Below are 25,794 nucleotides of genomic sequence, written 5' to 3'. Positions count from 1 at the left end.
TTCTTTTCTCACTGATGTTATTATTCCAAACAGTGCATTTCTATTCATTTCTACTTCCTCTTTTACTGCTTTATTATTATTTTAAAAGAAATGTATAAAATGTTGGAACATTTTTTATTAGTATAAGTCAAATTTATTGTCTCTTTTTCTATGTGAATTTTTGTATTTGTCTTTCAGAGTCAAAAATTACATATTCAAACAAAAGGAGGTAAAGTGATCTGCCTGGGAACGGTTTATGGAAATATAGATATTCATGCATCAGATAAAAGTGTAAGATTGTAATTTTCTTTTCTAGTACTTGCAATTTTGCATCTGGTTGGCTCACACAGTGGGTAGATTCTGCAAAATTTGTGGCAAAACATTCCCTTTTTAATGCATTTGAGTTCATTAGTAAATTCAAACTTGAACTGAGATGATTAAATATTATACAATTTAATTTTAAATTTGTGATTTAATACTTTTGATAGATATTTAGTTACTTATTTGGAATCAGTAACATCTTTTTATAACTTTTAAGTTTTATTTTTTTAAAGTTTTTTTTTTGATGTGAACCATTTTTAGTGTCTTTTTTGAATTTGTTACAATATTGCTCCTGTTTTATGATTTGTTTTTTTGGCCACGAGGCATGTGGGGTCTTAGCTTCCCCACCAGGGATTGAACCCACACCCCCTCCATTGGAAGGCGAAGTCTTAACCACTGGACCACCAGGGAACTCCCTCAATAACATCTTTAAATTCTTAATATTTCTTTAAAAAAATTTTTTGTATTGAAGTGTAGTTGATTTACAGTGTTGTGTTAATTTCTGCTGTACAGCAAAGTGACTCAGTTATACACACATATACATTCTTTTTTATACTCTTTTCCATTATGGTTTATCCCAGGATATTAAATATAGTTACCTGTGCTATACAGTAGGACCTTGTTGTTTATCCATTCTATATGTAATAGTTTGTGTACTAACCCCAAACTCCCAGTTCATCCCTTGCAAATACTTAATATTGAATTCTAATTCTGAAGAGATTTTACTCTTAATGATCATGGGTTAAAATCAGTCATTACATAATACCAAAATAAGTGGGATTAAATTTTTCTTATTGTTAGGTTTATTTGAATATTTTTTCCAAGTCCTGTTTATTTTGCCTTTAGGCAATTTTAGGAGTTTTGAAACTCAACTTTCTTCAGTGTTTTCCACAAGATGGCACCATTAGACAGCATTACTGTTCTCCAAAAGCTTTTATTATTCATAGGAACTTTGATTGTTATAAGACAGGTTGCATTTTTTCAGTCAACTTTTGTTGCTTTCTGTGGTTTAGCATAGTATTAAGAATAAAGGTATAATTTTGAAGTATAAATTGTCACAATTTTTTAGCATGATCAGTAATGTTTTAAATCTTTTAGAAAGGTCTGAGCCACGTTTTGTTTTACAGTTAGACAATTTGCAAGGATTCTTTTGTCATAAATTTGTTCAATTCCATACTCAGCTGTATTCTCCGATAATTGGTGGGGAGGAATTGTATCTTATATGTAGATTATTGTTGGCATAATTAAACAAGGTAGGTTATAACACTAATTGTTCTACAGTTGTCACTTTTATTTTCCATCACCTTTCTCTTAGAACCTGTGGGAGACTGTTTAAACCCAAATATTCAAATTTATCTTTTTAAAAAGTGGTGAAAGACACTGCCTGGCTTTATGTGGCAGCTGTTTTGAGACAGCATTTAGTTTCACCTCTCTGATTGTTGTGGTCTTGGAGGTGCAAAAGGGAAATTGGACAACTGCAGTTGCAGAATATTGCATATTGATGTTCACATGTAACTATCAAAGAGGAATTTAAATCATCTTAATTATTTTCTATTTTTAATATTTTGACCACTATTTCCACTCATTATCCTCTCAACTTTCATGGTTTATTGAATATTCATTTATTCCTACTTTCTGTTATACTATTTTGTTTCCTGCCTGATGGAGTTTTGTGTTGTACTAAAGAATCAGTTTTGATATTTCTTTCTATTTATATTATGCATAGTATTAATTTTTAAGGCATGTTTCTGAGGTTTTATATAAAATAAGTTCTTATGAAATATGTTAACTTTTGATATACAACTTCCATAGAAATGTGTTTTGGATATTTGAGAGGCAGCATAGTGAATTGGTTTAGAGCACATAATTGAGAACCAGAGTACCTGGGTTTGAATCCTGGCTCAGCCACTTACTAAGCTCTTTAACTTCAGATGAGTTATTTAACCTCATTTTTCTGGAAAATAGGATAATAGTAATGACATTAACTCACACTGGTTGTTATGAGGATTAAATGAGTTAATGAATAATACAGATAAGGTACTTAAAATAATATCTTGCATAGCTAACTCCATTATAGTGTCGACTATAATGATGATGATAAAGGTAAATAAAACACAGGAAAGGTAATTTGGCCAGTCCTAGACCTACCAGTTAATTTTACTGAGACTGTGTTTCATTATTCATAAAATAGGGATGGTATTGTTTGTTTTTTCTGCTCAAAAAGATTGTGAGAATCAAGTTAGCATTATAAACACTTAACAGTATATTCTTTATGTATCATTTTATATGGAATGGCTGTTTTTAAATTGTATTGTTAATTTCAGTATCCTAAGTTTGATACAGACAAGATAGAAATCCATTGTATGAATGGATTGTTGAATGAATGATTGTTGAATGAATTGATAATATAGTTATCCGTTGACCTTTCTTTCTTAGTTTGGGCTACAAGGCCACAGTTTTTCCTTAAAACTTCATTTTTATTTTATAATGTTGATTTATAATAACTAAACTTTATGAAAAAAATTTCCTCTTGTATAGAAAAGCAAATTAATTTATAGCACTATCTCTCTAAGAAAGGTATTTTTGGATCTACATTTTGTTCTTTCTTTATCTACTTCACTTAATAAGTAAGCTGTACAGTTTAATCTATTTTTTTGAGTGTTCCATTAGCATTAGTAACTATAAATAAGATCCTCAATATTTTGCTGTAAACTATGGTGTCCTAAGTTTAATTGTTCTAGTTAGTATCTGATATAGTGCATTATATATGGCCCTTAGTGAATTTTCTATTTCTTTGAAATTAATTTTACGGATTGATTGGTTAAAATAGCTATATTATTGTGATGAGGAGTGTTGTACTTTTGCTTGCTTTCATTTAGTTTGGTGGGGCAGGGGAGGATATTTTTTAGCTTCCTGCAGGGTAAGATATTTAGTGTTTAACGAACAAAGTAAATCCTTGGCATTTTCCTGATAACTCATAAGGAGTGTCTTAAAAGCTTTATTTGGTTGTGGGGAGAGTCTAACCAAAAGTTCCCCCTTGCCAATTCAATTAAGTTTCAAGTCTTCTTGCAACATTTATCTTTTCATATTCCCTAAAACAGCCTCACTATTTATAAAAAGCTAGAGTATTCATACTTGTTGTCTGCTTTATGGAAATACTTGGAGAATTTTAAGCTATGCATAAAGCAACTTTTCATGAAGAAATTTTGTAGGTAAAGCATAAATTTTTTCAGAAATTTTAAACCTTACTATTACACTGAGGAACGCAAAACGTGTATTCTCACAAATCTGAATGTATATAAAATATCTTTCTTTGACAGATTTATTGAAACTAGATTTTTAAAAAATTCCTATGAATCCATAATTAGCTGTAGCAGATAAGAAGCAATTGGTATTTTATATACCTAATAAAAGTCCATTAAAAACCAAAATTATATACTTCAAATCTGGACAGCAAAGTAATTTTAGTTTGCTTTCCATAACAACCTCTGGGTACTTTAATTTCTGTTTTTATAGTTTATCTGTCTTCTAATATTTTAGGATTCTTGAAACTCAATTCTTATTAAATAATATTTCGAACTCAACAATTTTTGAAGGAAGTATAATGATTGAATATAATACTGATGCCAATGTGTTGAAAAACAATGATGTTCTTTATTTAAATACCTCAGTGTAATGCTTGAATTTGACCCTGGGCAAAACTGTGACAAGCCTTCCTAGTGATTCAGTTTTTATGTCAACAATTTTATATTAACGCTCACTTTATGCTTACAAAACATTTGTTTAAAATACTATAAAGATAATTTGGAATCCTTAATTAGATACCTTCATTTTACATTGGGCTCAATATTTGAGACATAAATGCATACTGAATTTTGTTAGAGAAGTTTAGGGATAAATACAAAAATCCTTCCATTTTGTTCAGTGGAAAGCTACTGACTAATTAGATGCAAAGTGGAAAAATTCTAGAAGTAATAGTGTATTCACTACATTAACAGATGAAATGAGAAAAATCATACGAGAGTCCAATAAAATCAGATAAAATGTATGCTAAAATTTAAAACCCATTCATGAGTTAAACAGCAACAACAACAAAACAGATTTGAAATAGAAGGGAACTTCTTTAATCTAAAAAAAAAGGGATCTAGAAGATATCTATAGCAAACACCATACTTAATGATGCAATGTTGTAAGCTTTCCCTCTGAGAATAGGAATAAGATAAGGATGCTTACTTGTTATCTCATCACTTCTATTCACTGTTAAATTGGAGGCCTGAGCCAGATTGTAAGGCGGGAAACAGAAAAAGCAGTATTAATATGAGGATTAGAAGGGAAGAAATGAAACGATCACTTGTAAAGAATATAATTATGCATGTAGAAAAATTGTTTTAATTCAGGTAGATTATTAAAATCAGTTAAGTGAGTTTAGTGAGGTTTTGGATTTAAGGTCAAATACAAAAGCCAGTTAAGATAAAATGAAGTTTAAAAAGCTATCTTTTATAATAACATTTAGAATACATCAAATAGGAATAAATTTAACAAAAGATGAAGAACTCTACATAGAAAATATAAAACATTATTAAGAGAAATTAAAGAAAATCTAAATAAATGAAGGAATATAATGGGTCTATTCCACAGAGAAAACACTGTTGCTCATAATCTTGTATTTAGAGCTGGGGAATTGAAGTCAATAAATTGGCCGTGTACTGTACATATTAGTTGCCCACTAATTCTGGCTTTTTACCAGTCTTCATTTTATAATGAACTGATTTGAGTCTTTCTCTTACTAGACTGTGACCGTAGATAAACTGCAGGGAAGTTCTGTTAATGTATTTACTGAAGATGGTTTGCTGAAAGCCAAGTGTCTTTACACAGAATCATCATCTCTATCTTCTGCTGCTGGGGATATTACATTAGGAAGTGTTCATGGTAAGGTGACAGAGGCCTAATACATCTTAGATATGCCACATGACATAAATTTTAAGAGATGACTGTGTTTCTTTGTAGGTGAAGGAGGATCTGCCGATAGGAAGCTGCCCCTCTAAATAATTAATTGCAGAGTAACCATCTTTTAAAAAACCCACAACATAAAGTGACTCATATGGTACTGAATTTTATTTTGGCAAGAAATTGAATATTATGCTGTTATACATGAAGCTAATAATAATTCTGATTTTTAATGCATTTCTTTATAGAAGGCAGCAAACAACAAGGAAATATGTGCAGGAATATTCAGAGGAAAGCACAATTAAATAAAAGCAGTGTTAAAAAATAAAGATGGGTTCTGAGTGATTGCTTTTATGTTATGATAGAAAAGCTAAGGATTAAATTAACTAATGAAACATTTGTGTGAGATCCGATTATAGCAATTCAGTGATACTAATTTTGGCTGAAATGCTTTATGTGTATTAGTACTAGCACCAGGTCCTCCCAGTGCCCTGCCATTTTCAGTTTTCTTTAATTAAATATCATCTTGTGACTTTTAAAACATGTCTCTGCAGATATGTAATATTACTTAGTTAACTTTTGTGTTATTGAAAGAAAAGAAGAGAATGTAATGGTGAAGTAATATGGCAAAGGGCATGCTGGTATTCAGTGTCACTCAGCATGCTTCTTCAGTTCCCACATAGCAGATGATTTAAGTCCAGGTATGTTTTCTGAAATATGTACACATAGAATTAAGAATCTCTTATCCTGGCAAGTAGTATATACACATCTGCTAAATGCCTTTTGGACCATTTTCCAGGAGTTATAGACAAACTTTTGCTGTACGTAGTCCACTCATTTAACTTCTGTAGGAAAGCTGAATATATTTATCTATACATTTTGGTAAAACCTCCAGATTTTAGTAGTCAGCATGAATTATTAGGTGGTATTAGAAAACCTGGCTAGTGCAAACCATGCTATTTAGCAAATTGGCAGGTAGTCTTACAGTTTAAAAAAAATCTGAAAAAATGAGTACTTATATGCTTGAAATAATTCTTGAACCTCAATTTCATAGTTAAACCTCATCAACCATTCTTGTAGGGTTAAGGTATTATTTGAGTCCAAAATAAAGCAAATAGTTTTGTTAGTTATTCATCAGTTTTGTTGTTTTTTGTTTTGTTTACTGAGGTGTGCCTTGAATAGTTCTGGTAATTTGTAACTCCATATTTCAACAATGACTTTTATGTAAGCATTGTATTTTTAACTGTTAATTGTGATTAAAAGTACTGTACTTAATATATTGAGTAATTTTTAGTGGAAAATTAATTCCTTATCATGTCACATGTTGATTAACACCCAGGATAAGAACAGCTCTGTTCTCTGCAGTGCTTTATACCGTGTTTACACTGAATTCATTAATGTTTAAATTTTTTTGCTTTCTTTTAAATAAGTTGAGAATTGAACTTGGTACATTAGTAGCTTACATGATAGTAAAACAGATGTACTTTTTTGAAGCAGTCCTCAAAATACTCTACGTCTCTTTTTTTTTTTAACATCTTTATTGGTGTATAATTGCTTTACAATAGTGTGTTAGTTTCTGCTTTATGACATAGTGAATCAGCTATAAATATACATATATCCCCATATCCCCTCCCTCTTGCGTCTCCCTCCCACCCTCCCTATCCCACCCCTCTAGGTGGTCACAAAGCACCTAGCTGATCTCCCTGTGCTATGCGGCTGCTTCCCACTAGCTATCTGTTTGACATTTGGAAGTACATATAAGTCCATGCCACTCTCTCACGTCATCCCAGCTTACCCTTCCCCCTCCCCGTGTCCTCAAGTCCATTCTCTACGTTTGCGTCTTTATTCCTATCCTGCCCCTAGGTTCTTCAGAACAAATTTTTTTTTTTTTAGATTCCATATATATGTGTTAGCATATGGTGTTTGTTTTTCTCTTTCTGACTTATTTCACTCTGTAAAATACTGTAGGTCTCTTGATTACTTACAGTGGCTGAAATGGAAACAAATTGCTAGGAATAAAAGAGTTCATTCTTTAGCCTTTATAAAACCTTTTATATTTACTGACCTTTAATGTGAAGTCAAATACCTTTCCTTTGGTGGTTTCAATCTGAGCCAGACCTAGATCCTCTTTTGAACTGTTGTCTCTGGTTGGGATTTTGAAAGACTCTGAGATGGAAATTAGAGTGTAGCAAATTTACCAGGGAGGCCTCTGGGGACCAGTGCCATACAAAGGAACAAAGCCCAGTTTCCACAGGAGAGGTTAGACTTGATAAGTCTCAACAACCCCAAAAGGGTGCTCTGAAGCTGGGATGGTCCTCAGAATTGTCTCAATTTGGGGTGAGGGGAGATGGACCTTTATATCCCCAATCCTTAGATGCAAACTGCCCCAGAAGCACAATGATCTTGGATCAAAATGGCTCTCTTCAGATAAGGCAATTCCCTAAGAGAGCAGAGAGCTGAAGACTGTCTGCCAGTAGTACTCCCAATAGATAGGAAAATAAGCCCTGCAGTTACAAAGGGGTTCTGAATGATGGCTCATAGCACCGACTACCGTTATATTTGTTCATTCGTGCAGTACATGTATTGACAACCTACTGTGTGCCAGATTTTCAGGCACCAAGGGTATGAAGTTGTGCAGGAGATGATACCTGTCCTTAAAGAACTCACGGTCTAGTGGAAGGACTGAGCATCATTTTCCTTGTTTGTAATACTAGTAGAGCAGAGAGAAGTAGGAGAAGGGAAAATTTGATCCAGTTGCCACTGTAAAAGAGGTTCCATGTTGTTCAGCCCTGCTTTCTCCATCTAGTCCTTGGCCCTCATTCTGCTTGGTTTTTCAGTGGTAGTAAGTATATGAAAGAGAGAGATTTGAAAAAAAACATCTGCATTTCTTAGTCATACTCTGTGCCTGCCTACTTTTTAAATTACCCAAGTTTCTTGCCTCCCCCTCCTATGCCATCCGTATTTCCATCCTTGTCCTAAGGGATTATATGCACATGTTCCTTGAGTTTGGAGTGTGGAGGTGGGATGGGTACGGAAGAACAGGCAGTGTTCTAGCCCTACATCCTAATAGGTTAGAAGATTGGAGTCGTGACTGGTGGAAGGACAGTCTATGCTCTAGCTACTGGGATTTTAGTAGGGAGAGATACCTCCCAAGGATCATCCCAAGCTGGAACTCTGAATACATATTCCACTGAAGTCTTTGTTCAAAGTGGTGATGGTCATATAACACCAATTAGATCCATATTTTGGCTGTATTTAAATAAACTAGCTTGGGAATCTTAAAACTTACTTTTACAGGAAAATATGTTGCTACTTCTAAACATCTGACTTACAGAAAACAAATTCATAAGAATTATTCTTAGAATTCTTAGAATACACATTCTAAGACCTGCCTGTTCAGGATTTATTTAGTTTGGCTTCTTTTTCTTTTTTTTTTTTAATGTAAATTTATTATTATTATTTTATTTATTTATTTATTTTTGGCTGCATTGAGTTTTCATTGCTGTATGCGGGCTTCTCATTGCAGTGGCTTCTCTTGTTGCAGAGCACGGGCTCTAGGCGCAAGGGCTTCAGTAGTTGTGCCTCGTGGGCTCTAGAGCACAGGCTCAGTGGTTGTGGCACACGGGCTTAGTTGCTCTGCGGCATGTGGGATCTTTCCAGACGAGGGCTTGAACCCATGTCCCCTGCATTGGCAGGTGGATTCTTAACCATTGCACCACCAGGGAAGTCCAAGTTTGGCTTCTTTTTCTTAAGGTAGATTTTTTTTAAACCCAACATACAGATGTTGTAAAAAGCCATTTGTACCACAAATAATGACGACAATAACTGTCTTTTTCATAGATTTACCAGGTATATGAGTTTGGAGCCCTTGTGTTAATAGGTTGGGGGTGGTTGTTTGCAAGCAAACATGTATTGAGTGCCTAAGTGAGCCAGCCCATTTTATTTAATGGATAATTGGCTGTTTACAAATGAAGAAAACAAAACTTAGAAATGTCTAACTGTTTGCTCTCAATTATAAGTTAATTAGTGGAAGAGCAAGAATTTGATCCAGGTTTCTTGACCTTTTAGGAGATGTTTTTAAACAGTGTTCAAACAAATGTGTGCACATAGCCATGGTGAATTTCTTGATTGCAACCCAAATTCCATCATTGCTTTGAGGGCTAACTGGGTCACTCTAGAGATGTTTCCTCTAGACAGACAGCACTATAACACAGATGCACTGCTTCAGCTGGGTTCTAAATTGTAAACTCCAATTTCAGGATTTTTGTGCCTTATGAAAATGTGGTGTTCCATATAGTGTTTGGGTTCAGCTTAGCTCCGTGGAGCCATTCAGGGACTCGGTTCATTCTTTAAAAGTGATGCTGCTATCTTCAGTGTGTGGCTTCTAAGTCTTCCATGAAAGGAAGACAGAGCATGAAATTTATTTCTTGTCTGTACATTCTTTTTGTTCATATACCCTTATGCAAACTAATACCGAACATACTCCTGAATACTTAAGAGGTAATGAGGAAAGGGAAAATGAAAGGAGTAATATGTCTTTCCTGGCTTTGCAAATTGACTCCTGTGTGTAGAGAAGGGAAAAATCTATCTTGAATGGTTTTCAAAATGAAATTTTTAAGTAGAGCTAACAATATTTTCTTGGTAAGAAAATGAGTAATCTAATTGACTAGTAATATTTACTATTTATAATGTTGGTTGAATCACATTTTTAAGTATGTGTGCCTTCTAATACAAAAGAAACTAGTTTATTCATTGACTCAACAAATATTCCCCAATGTTCTGACACTGAGAACCTAGTGGGAAAATGAGTACTTGGATAGTTTGTGTTTAGATATAAAATTTTGTGACAGTTTACTATCTTGATTTCCTTCTAAATTATAAAAAATTAGATTCTGTGTAAAGTACATTTTATTATATTCTGCTCTTTGAATATTTGTGATTTTAAAAGAATTCTGTACATGTATATATAAGATATACATGTATTTATATATATTCTAGTAAATATATATTTTAAATATAGGTATATAGTCTCCTGACTTAGAAAGAAAAGCTTCCTTGAAATGGTTTGCTGGGATTGATTTTATTTATGACATAATTTAAACAAATTAATTAGGGTTAATATTGTAGGAGTACTCATGACAGTCATTTTAGTGTTTTATATTTAACTTATGTTATTATTTGGAATAAATGATTAATGAATAAAACTGCATTTAAAATATTTAGATTCCCTATATAACTTAGGGTCTTATTTTAGACTCTTTGGGAACATACATTAATACATAAATTGATGACTATTAGTTCTCTCATTTTTCTGTACTTCAGAAGTCCTTTGTTCCCCAAAGATTTAGCAATTTGTACATGCTTAAACTGTTCCTTAAATAATTACTTTGGATTTTGGAAACTTTCACAGAAGTAAAAGTTATACAAACTATACAACTACAGTTGATCATTTTGATAGCACAAAGAAATGCCTCAATTTGCTTTAAGAAGGACATATAGGCTCTGGTGAATTTATAAATCTGCCTTGTGAATTTAGAAAGTCAGAAGTAATATAAAATTTTAAAAGAAAGGAACTTTTATTGGATTAAATGGAACTCTTCATGAAGTTCATGAAAATGCTTTGTTCTAATTCTAGTGTTTATTCTTAAGTTCATTGTGAAGTTTGTCATTTTAACACATGATAATTTATGTTAATGTTGAATCTGGACACTTAAGACTTTTTTATATGAAATACCAGAGAGGAATTACAGCTCCCTTTGTGGTACAGACAGCATAGTTTTTTTTTTTTCATGATTTAAACATATGATAAAATATGTTGCTATTTCATGCAGTATTTGGACTCCGCTCAGGTCCTTCGAGGGACTGGGCTCCTTCCATAAAGCTGATGCCGCCATTTTCAGTGTGTGGCTTCCAAGCTTCCACTAAAGGAAGAGAGATCATAGAGGATCATGTGAGAAATTTGTTAGCCAGAATGTTTTCAAATGACTTTAACTGCAGAAGTCTGAGATAAAGAGTTTAGTGTGTTCTAAGGAAGGAGAAAGGCACACAAGTATTAGGGGGTACTGGCCGTCTGTGTCACATCTTATATTTATAATTGCTTTTTTTCAAATGTCTATGAGTTCCTCCTCTTTCCACACCCCCTTGCTATTCTCCAGAATTTTATCCTTGTTTCATTGTTTTTTCCATTCTTTCTTTTCCTTGGGCATCTTATACACTTTTGAGTCTCAACTGCCCTTGTATTCTAATAATTCAAATATGTATCTCTAGTGCTGACTTCCAGCTTATACATCCATCTGCTTAGTAGATATAGCCATTTGGATCTTTACAGGCTTCTCAAACGACTTCACATTTCTAACTTCTTTTCTCCTACTTTCCCAGGCCTCACCTCCCCAACCTCATCCATAATATAATCCTCCTCCTTTATTTCCATTTGCAGATTCTAATATTACCATGTACCTAATTTCCCAAGCTAGAATCTAGAAGTAACCCTAAATTCCTCTATCACCTTCCACTATCAATCCCAAAGTATAGGTAGGATTTATCATCTAAATATTTCTTCAGTCTATCCCAGTTTTTTCTTTCAAACTTCTACTGTTCTTTTGGTTTTTTTAAAATTTATTTATTTATTGATTATTTTTGGCTGCGTTCAGTCTTCGTTGCTGTGCGCGGGCTTTCTCTAGTTGCGACGAGCAGGGGCTACACTTCGTTGTGGTGCGTGGGCTTCTTATTGCTGTGGCTTCTCGTTGCGGAGCACGGTCTCTAGGCACGTGGGCTTCAGTAGTTGCAGCACGTGGCTCAGTAGTTGTGGCTCACGGGCTCTAGAGCTCAGGCTCAGTAGTTGTGGCGCACGGGTTTAGTTGCTCCGCGGCATGTGGGATCTTCCCAGACCAGAGATCGAACCCGTGTCCCCTGCATTGGCAGGTGGATTCTCAACCACTGCACCACCAGGGAAGTCCCCAAACTTCTACTCTTCTAATTCATATTCTTTTCATCTCTTGCCTCAACTCTAACAGTAAGTTTGCTTCCAGTCTTGCCTTCTTCAAATTCATCCTCTTCACTATAGCTATGGTTGGTTATTAGAAAGGCACATTGAACGTGGCATTTTCTTACCCAAACCCTTTTCTACTGCCTCAGTGACTTAGCTAACTTACTAATTCCTTTTTCTGACCTTATGCTTTGTCTTCTAGAATTACACAGTGTGTTACTTCTTCCTGTGTATATTCTTACTTGTTCTTTACTTCTGAGTTTTTGATCAGAGCCCTTGATCATATTTATCAATTATAGTCTTCCTAAAATGATTTTCCCGGCTTTCTTTATCTCATTGACTTTTAGTAATCTTTTAGTACTCAGCTAAAGCAGCCTTCCCCCATCTCTGGCCTTCCATTGACCCATAAATTCTTGCCTTATTAAAGAGCAAAGGTCATGTTTTATTTATCTCTGTGTTCTTACCATTTAGCCCTGTGGCTTGCAAATAAAAAATCTCTCTCTTCCTGCTCCTGCAGCCCTCCCCCTAAAAAAGAAGCACAAAAAGGATTTAACTTTTAAGGCTATTTGCTTTCTCTGTTTGGATTATGAAAGTATATGTGCTGTTTTTAACCATAATTACATTTATTTTAGTGAAGAAAAATAAACTGATGTTTATCTTTAAATCGATAGCTTATTTTTCCTCTGACCACACTAGAATGAAGAGTTGCTAGTTAAGAAGAACTATATATTTTCTCAAAAATTGGGGTTTGTGGAAAAGTTTCATAACTTGAAAGAAGAGTCAGCACACATAATTATTACAGACCATATGGCATCTGCTTTATTGGAAGGAAGGCTTTTGCAAAGATGTACTGCTCTCAAGTAGTTGATTTGTTTATTTTCAGTGGTTGGAGATGAAATGGGTGAAACCAAAATATAGAAAATTGTGTTAGTAATGCCCATTTGGTAGATTTGTGTACTTTACAATATTCTATCTTATTCCACAAAGTATTGGAGACAAGAGTTCCATGTTGTATATTTTAATGACTTTGGAATATTTCTGTTTAGGGTAGAGGCTTTCTAAATATTTTGATATAAGTGGAGAATATTTTTTTGTTTATTGCTTTAAAAATCCTTTAGTGTTGATAAAAAATATTTTGATATATTCTTTATATTTAAAATTAGTTCCATACTTTTCTTGTTCTGTTATGCTTTTACTGTACAGAACTCTAACATTCAAGAGAGAGGTAGTTTGAGACTGTACAGATTCTGCTATAATGTGAACTAGTCCTCATTTTTTAATGGATCTAAAGCTATTTTATGGCTCTAAAACTGTTGTTTTCTTGATCACTTCACTTTCATTACAAGCACTAATGATTAACTTTTTGAGAAAGACCACATTTTCTATTTTCATTTAAAAAAGTAAATTTTTACTGCATTCACTGAAGACTAGTATAAGGTAATAAAGCTCCAAAATTTTGTCTTGCGAGTGGGTGACTGAACTTATTACTAGCTAAATGGCTGACTGTAGAACTATGTCATAGTTCTTTACTAACAGTTAAAATCACAAATAGCAGGGGTCTGCTTTACCTTATTTTTGAAGTATTCATAAGGTGAAAACAGTAAATAGAATTCTGAGCGTCTCACACTAGCTTAATTTTCCTAAAGATTAGGAAGGAATACAAGATGTTTTTCTTGTATTGTTGCCTATCTTGAAATTCTTCAGTGACTCCTTCAATATAGGATAAAGTCAGTAGACTAAGCACTCTATGGTTCTTCTACAGATTTATTTTTACCTATTTTTCAAAACTAATTTGTTCAAAAAATAATAGTATTTACTATGTACTGGGCAATATACTAAGCTCTCAAAATATAACACTAAATAAGAAAGACTTAATCCCTGTCCTCATAGACTTGCCTAATTGCTCCAGCCTAACTGATGAGCATGATTTAAATAATAGCGTGCATCGTTATGCCTTTTTACCTTTGCTTACTTCATTATTTTTTCCACAAAATCCTTTCCCTTCAGCATCAAATTTTACCCACATTTCAAACTTCCACTCTGGTGATATCTCCAAAATCACTATTCTCCCTATTCATGCCAGGTCATTTTAGTCTGTTTCCTCTGAATGGCTGTGGCAACTAATTCATACTGTTCAGTTACAACATTCACTTATAATTATTAATAAATTCTAATTTTTAACTAATCATGTGTGCATCTCCCCAGATAGCCTATAAGGTTTTGGATGGCCAGTCTGTTCTCTGCAACCCCTGCAAGTGATTCGGGTCCTTCCCACATGCAAAACGCACTCCCTTCCTTTCAAGGTTCCCAAAGTCTCATCCCATTACATATCTCCTCAGAGTCCACAATCTCTACATCAAAATCAGATCCAGATGTAGATGAGCCTCCTTGGGTATAGTTGCTTAAATATAACTCAAATATTGTTCTTCTGAATCTGAAGACCTGTGAACTGAAGAGACAAGTTCTTTAGCCCCCTCAACCCACATACACCACCTACACACTCAGAATACAAGGATGGGATATGCATAGGATAATTTCCATAGACTTTCCTGTCCAAAGAGGAGAAAATAAGGGGCACAAAGGAGTCATTGGTCCATAATGATTTTGAAATTCAGGTGGGCAAACGTTGGAGGTTACTTGATTAGATCTCAAGGCCTTGCGATAATTCTTCAGGGTTCCAGACTTTGCACTCTGAGTCATCCTTCCTTTTTCATGAAATGTAGCATGTGTTTGCAGCTGAGGAGTTTCCTCAGTCTGCTTCCTGCCAGCAGAATTTTGGGGGTTGAATGGTCTCATTTCACGTTGTACTGTCACTGTCCCTCTCAGTCAAAGTTAGCAATGTGTTTGCTGATACACTTCTCTCAAATATTTTGTCAGCCTCCTGTGAATCATATTGGGGTTTACTCCATTAGATAAAAGCCACAGCCAAGAATCTCTTCAAAATATGGACTTCCGCAGAGTTATTAAGGTACAGTATTCTCAAGCTTTCTAGAGGACCTGTTGTTTGACTGAGGATCTGTGAGATACCCATAATCTGTTTAATGGACGTTTTGTATAACTGATTAATACTGTGAGGTATCACCCTTGAGCTTTCTGGATTCTTAACAAAAGATTTTACAGTCAATCCACCAGTTTTATTTTTAGGCCGTGTTCTGGCCATGCCCTGGATTCAGACTTTGTATAGAAGCCATTCTTACCTTTAGCATCTTTGGCCGTCTTGAGAAGCTCAGACTTTTCAAAATCATTCATGTCCTGGTCTTTTTGTTGTTTAACAGTCCTTTCTTTAGTTTAGCTTATCTTTCTTCTCTTGCATTTTACTGAAGCGCCAAGGAAAAATAGGCAGCGCCTACCACACTTTGACTCTGCTTGGCAGTCTCCGTGGCTAGATCATTCAGTTCATTAGGCCCATTTCCTTCTTTCCACGTTACTGATAGTAACAGTGTTGCAGAGTTTCCAATACTACTTAACAGGGATCTGCCTTCCTCCAGTTTCCAAAAACATTTTCTTCTCTTCCTTTTGAGCCTTCTTGGGAAGTAGACGCAAAGTCCAGCTTTCTGCTAACACACTGTTCAAGCAATTTAGGTTTTCTCTACCATGCTCCTAAAAATCCTTCCAGCCTATGCCTACTGTCAAGTTCCAAAGCTATTCCAATATTTTTAGTTATTGTGGCATCACCCCACTTCCAGCTTTCAAAATCTTTTCTAGTTACCTCGTCCTGTGTAACAAATTTAGCAGCTGAAAACAACGAACATTTATTTTCTTACACTTTGAATGGGTCAGGAATCTGGGTGTCGCTTAACTGGGTCCTCTGCCTCCAGATCTCTCTCAAAGTTGTAATCAAGGTATCAGCTGGGGCCATGGGCTTATTTGAAGGTTCAGCCAAGAGAGAATCTGCTTCCTGGTTCACTCATGGTTGTTGGCAGGATTCAATTTAGATTCTCTTGGCTTGGGGCCTCTTTCAGGTCCTTGCTCTTGGTCCTTTTTCATAGGGCAGTCGACAACATGGCAAGCTGGCTTCCATCAGAGCAAAAGACAGCTGGCAAGACAGAAGCCAGAATCTTTTTGTTACCTAGTCTTGGAAGTAACATCCCATCATTTTTGCCCTTAGTATTCTCTTTGGTAAAAACAAAGCAAATCTCCTACACATGAGTGGAGGAGATTATACAAGGGCATGAATACCGGGAGGCAGGGATCTTTGGAAGCCATCTTAGAAGCTATAAGATCTTTGGCTACTACTTGCATGTGAATCTGCATTTACTGGGTTTGAAAATTGGAAGAGTATCTAGAGCACACCAATGAAATAATATTTATTTACTTAACCATTTAACAGGAGGTTCTTCACAACCTTGTAACTTACTGAAACTTGAAAATAGTTTTATAAGCTTAACTTCACACAAGCCCGATTTTTTTTTTTTTTTTTTGCGGTATACAGGCCTCACTGCTGCGGCCTCTCCCGCTGCAGACCACAGGCTCCAGACGCGCAGGCCCAGCGGCCGTGGCTCACGGGCCCAGCGGCTCCGTGGCATGTGGGATCCTCCCGGACCGGGGCACGAACCCGTGTCCCCTGCATCGGCAGGCGGACTCTCAACCACTGCGCCACCAGGGAAGCCCACACAAGCCCAATTTTATTCATATATTCACATGAAGTATGATGGAATATAAAACTTTTAGAGCACATTTGACTTTGGACAAATGAATCAAGTGCCTTTTTTTTTCTTCTTTTTCCCGGGTACTGATACTTGTCAGTATTTACAAGATGCATGAAATGAAGTAAGTGATTTCACTTACTCAAGATTAATTCTGAGATAAGTTATTCCTTTACTTCTTACTGTAGTTTTGGAATTATGGTAGAAGAGATAATATTGCCTACACTTTCAGTGCAGTAAATATAGGTAGTATGACTCTAGGAGTAATTATACATGCAAACACATATGAAGAAAAATCCTACTGTTTTTGGTATTGGAGGAAGGGGCTGGGAAGAATGGTTGTAATATCCTATACGTATCCTGGAAAATATATTTTCATTGAAAGGTGGAAATATTTTAAGATTTTTTTCTTTGTTGATCATATTTCAGTGTTTTCATTATTCCTGCCTCAAAACTTTTAAACTCTTGGCACAGAAACCACTTTAATCTAACAGATAGACATGCCAAACTGGCCTGAAAAATAATAGTAATTACTTTTTTCCATGGATCATTTTAGTGTTATTTGGTTCAAAACTTGGCTTTGTGTGGTCTGATAAATATTGTGATGTTTAGATTGAAAATGAGTATTGAGCACATTTAAGTAATTTTTTCATTTTAGGGTTTTAGAAGAATCATTATTTTTCTTCCATGTTTCCCAGAAAGTATGGGGGTTTGTTTTTTAGTTATGCTATAAAAGATTAAGGTGGGGTGGAGGAAGAGAATTTGTATAGTTGCCTAAATCTGTTTATTTTCAAGTTGCAACTGAATCTCTCACTAGGTTTGTGATCTGAGAAAAATTGCCAACAATAATAACAATGTTATTAAATAACGTTGTGGGTATCTAACCATGTTTTAGGATACCATTAACACAGTTCCTTTTTAGATTATCCCTAATGTATAAAGTTGTCTTTTTCTCTTTTACAGGTAATATAACATTACAAAGCAAGATGGGTAACATCACAGTAGGTATGTGCTAAGCGGTTGGTAAATTTTGTGTGCTTTTTAAAATAGCTATATTTGTGATAGTTAATTAGAGTAAATAAAGTCTACAGTTTAGCTGATGAACCTAATAGGATCCAAATACACCTATTAGGATTCTGCCTAGTCAAATATAGGCAGACCCAGTATAGGAATATGTGAAATTATTTCTACAAGTTCATTGGTTCATCATCCTATAAATACTGTATAATTACAGGTTTGGTGTCAATCAGAATACTGTTAGAATTCTGATTTCACCACTTTCTACACATGGGCAAATTACCTAACTTCTCTGTACCTCAGCTTACACATCTGAAAAAAATAGAAATAACAGTAAGTACCTATCGTATGGGGTTCTTGTAAGGATTAAATGAGGTATATAAAGTACTTTAGCACAATGTCTGACATATGCTTAAATACTCAATAAATAATAGCCATTTAAATTATTGTAATTGTTCTAATCCTAGGCCAGAACTAATAGTGGCTAATGGTACTTTAGACCTAATCACCACATGTGATGCTGTGCCTGTGGGAGCAGAAGTTCAGATTTCCAGATTGTTTGTTTGTTTTTGGCTGCGTTGGTTCTTCGTTGCTGCGCGTGGGCTTTCTCTAGCTGCGGTGAGCGGGGGCTACTCTTTGTTGCGGTGTGCGGGCTTCTCATTGCGGTGACTTCTCTTGTTGCGCAGCACGGGCTCTAGCTCGGGCTTTAGGTGCGCTGGCTTCAGTAGTTGTGGAGCGCAGGCTCAGTTTGTGTTGCATGGGCATAGTTGCTCCACGGCATGTGGGATCTTCCCGGACCAGGGATCGAACCCATGCCCCTCACACTGGCAGGAGGATTGTTAACCACTGCACCATCGGGGAAGTCTCTTCCAGATAGTTTAGACAGAGCTTTTCTCTAACCCAAATAGCACCTGCTTGCCTGTTGGGTGAAGGAACACTGTGAGCTCTAAGAGTGGTGGTTGTTTTTTAGGCCTTAGAGGGTGGGGATTTGGGGATGGGAAACGCTCTCTTTATTGAGCAGCTGTGGCTTATTGCCAGTGTGAATGCCCAGGCCTCCTGGTTTTGTCCTTTTTGACATTTGACATTTTCTTTTTCTTTGTGCTGACTGAGATAGTGAATATACCCAACAGTCCTTTTCACTATCATTCCTTCTGGATTCTCTGGCTTAGAGTGCACATCCTTTTTTAAGTTTTCTAGACATTATAACTTTTATGTTCAGTGAGGGATAAATAGAAGATAAAGGCTTCCTAAGTGATGATTATAAATCATTTTAACTAAAACATGACAGGATTTACCTGTTTTCCAGTGAGAAAGCAAACTTCACTGCTGACTCTTCAGGCCATTTCATCAGAGGGTACATCTGGGGATAGTAAGGGAAGTTTCTAGGGTGAAAAAAAGGTACACTAGTGAGAAGCTGAGCTAGCTGAGGAAAGTCCTAGACATGGGTGGAGTTTGTAGCAGTAGGGAAGGAGGAAAAAGAAGGGGAATATTCCAAATTGGGAGGCATAAGAAGTTTCATTACCCACTACTAGCAGGCCCCTTAGGCAGATGTGAATTTGAGGAATACTTAAAATCTAATATAATACGATAATGCTAGTATTATTGTTGGATGGAATTGTGGGAACGTAAAGGGAAAACCATTCTCTCTAAAACTGGAAATAAATGGGTTATGTATCCATACTGAAAAAGAATAGTGATAGCAAGGATGAAATGATCAGTAATTTACATCTTTGAAGATGGTTTCGCACTCTGTATAATTGATTAACATTATGAATTCTTGTTAATTTCCCCTATAAACTTTCCCCTTTTCCCACGATTAAGTATTAGAGAGATTTTAAGGCAAAGTGTTTTATTTTTCTTAAATAAATCTCTGTTCATTCAGAGAAAATTACCTGAGCTCAGTGTTAAGAAGTATAACTGACCACAATTATAGAAGTATTTAATGAGCCTTTATAATTTTCTTCAGTGAAACATAAATGGCATCTGTGGCTTTAGGTTGTTCTTAAAAATTCCAAATAAGTGAAGGTAAATAAAGGTTGAATTTCTAATTTTGTAAACATTGATAAATTTTGAGTCCTATTTTGGAAGAATCTTTCAAAATAAGAGAAAAAGTATGCATTACGTTATCATGATCTGTGATAGTGTGGAAAAGCATGGACTTTAGAAGACTGTGAATTTTGGTCCTACCACATGTTAGCTGTGTGGCTTTGAAGAAATTACTAAATCTCTCTGAATTTGCATTTTTATACATGGTTACCACCCATATAGCCCAAGGTTTTTGAGAAATTAAATAATGTAAAGCACAGCCCAATGCATGGTAGTCATTCAATGTTTAACCTTAATAATAAGGGAAGTGTTCATTTCTTAAATTCCTTTAATTCTTTGAATATCTCTATTAAGACTTTGGAAGAAAGTATAAACTATGTCACTGTTTATATTGATCTTAAGATTGTGTTAGCATTTGGAGACAACCCTGAATATGGCAATAACTAGTCGACATATATTTACTGAGTGCCTGCTTTATAATAGGAACTCATTTAGATACTGAGGAATATGTTGGTCAACAAGATGTCTTTATGCTCACCTTTGGGCTGAGAAAAAAAAACAGTCGGTATATAAATAACAAAAGATAATTTCACATAGTACAATGAATAAATAAGAGAGGGTAATGGGATAGAGAGGGGAAAAGAAAGCTACTTAGTTTAGCAATCCGGGAGGGTCTGGAGAAGAGATATTTGAATTAAGCCCAGAGTAATGGGAAAGAGGCATGTAAAATTCTGGATGCACAGCTGCCCAGATAGAGGACAGCCAGTGCAAGCCCTTAAAATGGAATTAGTTTATAATTTTTGAGATATAGAAGGGAGACTTCTGGAGAGAATGGTGTGAGGTGAGGTAAGTGAGAGCTAGATCACAGAGCCTTGTAGATGTGGTAGGAGTTGGGACTTTATTCCAACTACAACAGGGTGGTAGCAGGGTGTATTTAAATACAATTTGTATTTAAAGAGAACAACCTAGTTGTTGTATCACAGGGGTGCCAACGTGGAAGCAGGTGACTAGAAAGCTTAGTTTGTTTATCCATTCTCCTGTTGATGGCTACCTGAGCTGTTTCTAGTTTTTGGCAATTGTAAATAAAGCTGCTATGAATATTCTTAGACAAGTTATTTTATGGATATGGAGATTTTATATATATATATATATATATATATATGACCCTTGAACAGTGCAGGAGTTGTTTCAACCCTCCCTGCAGTCAAAAATCCCACATATAACTTTGTAGTTGGCCCTCTGCATCTGTGATTCTCCATCTACAGATTCAGCCCACCTTAGATTGTGTAGTACTGTAGTATGTATTTAGTGAAAGAAATCATGTATAAGTGGACCTGCGCAGTTCAATCCCGTGTTGTGTGTATGTATTTATTTTACATGTATGTATATATGTATTATATGTACGTATATGTATGTATATACATTTATTTTATTTATATGTGTATATATAATATATATGTGTGTATATATCACACATACACACATATATATATGTATTTTTTTTTCCTTCTTAATACCTAGGAATAGAATTGCTGGTTTGAGGGAATTCCCTGGTGGTCCAGTGGTTAGGACTCCACGCTTTCACTGTTGAGGGCCTGCGTTCAATCCCTGGTCGGGGAACTAAGATCCTGCAAGCCACACGGCGTGGCCAAATAAATAAATGAAGGGGGCAGGTGAGGGGGTGACAATAAAATATGGATTAAATTCTAAAATACCAAGTAAAATAATTTTTAAAAAAGAGAATTGCTGGTTTGAGTAGGTATGTTTATGTTTAGTTTTATGATGAACTACCAGACTTTTCCCAAAGTTCCATTTTACATTTTCTTCTACAGTGTATGAGAATTCTAGTTGCTCCATATCCTTACCAACATATATTATTGTCAGTCTTTTTGTTTTTACCCATTCTGGCATGTGGATAGTAGTATATCTCTGGTATTAATTTACATTTCCCTAATGGCTAATGGTGTTCAGCACTTTTTTTTTTTTGAAGTACAGTTGATTTACAATGTTGTGTTTCTGGTGTATAGCAAAGTGATTCAATTATATATATATATATTTTCATATTCTTTTTTCATTAGAGGTTATTACAAGATAGTGAATATAGTTTCCTGTGCTATATGGTTTATCTATTTTATGTATAGTAGTTTGTATCTGGTCATTCCAAACTCCTAATTTATCCCTCCCCCCCCATTTCCCCCTTGGTAATCTTAAGTCTGTGAGTCTGCTTTGTAAATAAGTTCATTTGTATCATATTTTAGTTTCTACATAAAGTGATATCATATGTTATTTGTCTTTCTCTGACTGTTTTGCCGAAAGCCAGCTTTCGGTTTTAAGGTTCATTGGATTCGCTGCCAAAATAACCACTCGTCTCACACAAAGTTTTAATCAATTCTTTAATGAGAGGTGATTTAACTTAATTTTAATATAAAATAATTAGAAGGAGAAGAATAAGAATATTAGAAAAACGTTACAGGGTATTTACATCACCGAATTGGGCCAACACCTACTTCCAGATCCAGACAGCAGCTGGGAAGTCCCAAGTAACAGCAATATGGAGCCCCAGTTGGGAAGGGTCCTGGGTGGTACGTGCATCACACAGGTCAGACTTCAGATTGGAGTTCTGGGGGCTTCTGTTTATAATTAAAGGCAGCAAACTATTAGCAGTTTTTGCTCAAAAATTCAGCTCTGGTTCAGTTGTAACAATGCTGTTAATTTCATCATGTGAGTCACAAGATTTTCTAGACCCCAGGGGACTGGCCAGGTCCCCAGGGCTCAAGAAATTCCAAGACCCATTCCCTTTCTTATTGTAAGTGCTGCTTGACTTGCTAGCAGCAGTTGTTAGGTGTGCAAGCAGGCATGCAGTCCAGGCAGGGTCACAGGTCAATCAGAGGCCTGCTTCTGCCTCTGAAGCCTGAAGAAGACCATTTTACTAGTTTTCCCAACACTGACTTACTTCCCTTAGTATGATAATCTCTAGGTCCATCCTTCAGCACTTTTTCACGTGCATATTGGTTATTAGTGTATCTTTTGTGAAGTTTTGTTCAGATCTTTTGCCCATTTATTTTTTCCATTGGGTTCTTTTTATTATTGAATTGTAGGAGTTCTTTATATGTCCTAGGAACAAGTCCGTTGCCAGATATTGTTTTTCTGTATTTTCTCTCAGTCTTTGGCTTGCCTGATTATTTTCTTAACAGTGTATTTCGATGAGAAGATTTCCATTTTGATGAAGTCTAATTTACCAGTTATTTTTATGGTTATTGCTTTTTGTGTCCTTAGAAATCTTTGCCTTCAATCATGAAGCTGTTATCCTTTGTTTCTTTTAACAGCTTTAAAATTGTTGCTTTTACCTTTGATCCATCTCTAATTTTCGTATTTGTTGTGAGTTAGGAATCAAGATTCATTTTTTCCCATATGAATACCTAGTTTTACATCACCATTTGTTGAAAAAACTTCCTTTCTCCAATGGATTACTTCCATATCTTTGTCTGAAATCAAATGACTGTGTAAGTATGGATCTATTTCTGTTCTGTCTCTCCTGTTTCATTGATCTATTTGTCAGTTCTTAGGCTAGTACCACACAGTCTTGATTATTGTAGCTTTATAACAGTAAGTCTCTTTGGGATTAGCAGATGCAAACTAGTATATATAGGATGGATAAACAACAAGGTCCTACTGTATAGTATAGAGAATTATATTCAATAACCTGTGATAAGCCATAATGGAAAAGAATATGAAAAAGAATATATATATGTATAACTGAGTCACTTGACAGCAGAAATTAACACAACATTGTAAATCAACTATACTTCAATAAAATAAAAAAAAATAGTAAGTCTCTAAAACAGGTATTTTTCCAAATTTGTTCTTCTTCTTTTTTTAAATTTATTTTATTTACTTTTGGCTGCGTTGGGTCTTCACTGCTGTGTATGGGCTTTCTCTAGTTGCGATGAGCGGGGGCTACTCTTTCTTGCAGTGCGTGGGCTTCTTATTGCAGTGGCTTCTCTTGCTGTGGAGCACAGGCTTTAGGTGCACGGGCGTCAGTAGTTGTGGCTCGTGGGCTCTAGAGCACTGGCTTATTAGTTGTGGTGCACGGGCTTAGTTGCTCCATGGCATGTGGGATCTTCCCGGACCAGGGATCGAACCCGTGTGCCCTGCATTGGCAGCCAGATTCTTAACCACTGTGTCACCAGGGAAGTCCCTGTTCTTCTTTAAAAGTGTTTTGAATTTGATTTTCTATATAAAATTTAAGATTAGCTAGTCAATTTTTTACCAAAAATCCAGTTGCAATTATATTTGGAATTGTACCATATCAGTTTGGAGAGAGGAGACACACACAAAAATTGAGTCTTTCAATTCATGAACATAGTGTAATTCTTCATTTATATGTATCTTTAATTTCTGTCATCTTGTTTTGTAGTTTCCAGTGTAGAGGTCTGACACATCTTTTGTTAAATTTATTTGTGTTTTTGACCCTATTATAAATGGAATTTTAGAAAATTTCATTTTCTAATGGTCTGCTGCTGGTATATACAAAATACAATTGATTTTTATACATGTACCATATATCTTGTGACCTTGCTAAATTTATTCATTTGTTCTAATAGCATATTTTTTAGAATCCAGAATTCTTTTCTATGTAGGCAGTCACTCCATTTGCAAATTAATACAGTTTTACCGCTTTCTTTCCAATCTGTATTCCTTTTTTTTTTTCTTTTGCCTTATTAGGCTGGCTAGGTTCTTCAGTACGATATTGAATAGTAGTGGTGAAAGTAGGATTCCTTACTCTTGTTCCCAATCCTAGTATACAATATTAGAGGGAATGCATTCATTGTTTTACCTTTTAGGTGTGATGTTATCTATACAGGCTTTTTCTAGATGTTCTTTACCAGACTGAGGAAATTCTTTTTTATTATTAGTTTTCTGAAAGTTTTTTTCTTTTCTTTGATCATGAATGGTTGTTGAATTTTGTCAAATGCATTTTCTGTATTTATTGAAATGATTGCATGTTTTATTCTTTTTTTACTCTATTAATATGATCAACTACATTGATTTTTGCATGTTAACCAACCTTGTGTTCCTGGAATAAACTGTACCTAATCATGATTTATTATCCTTTTTATACATTGTTGGGTTTGTGTTGCTAATATTTTGTCAAGGATTTTTGCATTCATGTTTATGATGAATGTTGAACTGTAATTTTTTATTTTGTAAAATCTCTGTAGGTTTTGCTATTAGGATTTTGCTGTCCTTATAAAATGAAGTTGAATAGATTCCCTCCCTTCTCTTTTCTAAATTTATGTAAGATTCGTATAATTTCTTCCTTAAATATTAGATAGAATTCACCAGTGAAGCCTTCCTTGCAAATAGGAATGTTGTTGATAATGAATTAAGTTTTGTTAATAGATATTCTGTTATTCTATTTCTGTTTTATCTGGTATTACATTTTGGTAAGTGGTATTTTGAAGGGGTTTGTCTATTTCATTAAATTGTCAAATTTGTTCACATAATGTTCATAGTATTCCCTTATACTCATTTTTATGCCTATAGGATCTATACTGATACCCCCTGTTTCATTCCTGATATTGATATTTATATTATCTTTTTCCTGATTAATGAGGCTAGACTTTATCAATTTTGTTGATCTTTTCAAAGAACCAACTTTTCACTTTGTTAATTTCTCTGTTGTTTGTTTTCTAATTTATTGATTTTTGCTCTTTATTTTGTTCTTCCTTTTATTTACCTTGAATTTCCTTTGCTCTTCTCTAGCTTCTTCAGGTAAAATGTTAGGTCATTGATTTTACACTTTGTTAATATTAGTTTTTAAATGATAAGTTCTTTTAAGCAGTGCATCCC

At 35.0% G+C, this 25,794-nt stretch overlaps 1 protein-coding gene across 3 annotated transcripts in view; it reads left to right on the top strand.

The window, feature by feature from the left end:
* FAM185A (family with sequence similarity 185 member A) overlaps positions 1–25,794 on the top strand; it is a 66,031-nt gene that overhangs the window by 8,171 nt on the left and 32,066 nt on the right. For 2 of the 3 annotated variants that reach the window (XM_065884258.1, XM_065884256.1), the window contains 3 exons: positions 178–270; positions 5,091–5,229; positions 17,842–17,883. In XM_065884258.1, coding sequence (XP_065740330.1) covers positions 178–270; positions 5,091–5,229; positions 17,842–17,883 — 274 coding nt within the window. The remainder of the gene's footprint in view (positions 1–177; positions 271–5,090; positions 5,230–17,841; positions 17,884–25,794) is intronic. The other variant, XM_065884257.1, reaches the window with a different exon arrangement.

This window comes from Phocoena phocoena, chromosome 9, assembly GCF_963924675.1.
Source record: "Phocoena phocoena chromosome 9, mPhoPho1.1, whole genome shotgun sequence".
Lineage (NCBI taxonomy): Eukaryota > Metazoa > Chordata > Mammalia > Artiodactyla > Phocoenidae > Phocoena > Phocoena phocoena.
Note: the sequence above shows the minus strand (reverse complement) of the source record. Positions and strands in the feature narration are given on the sequence as shown.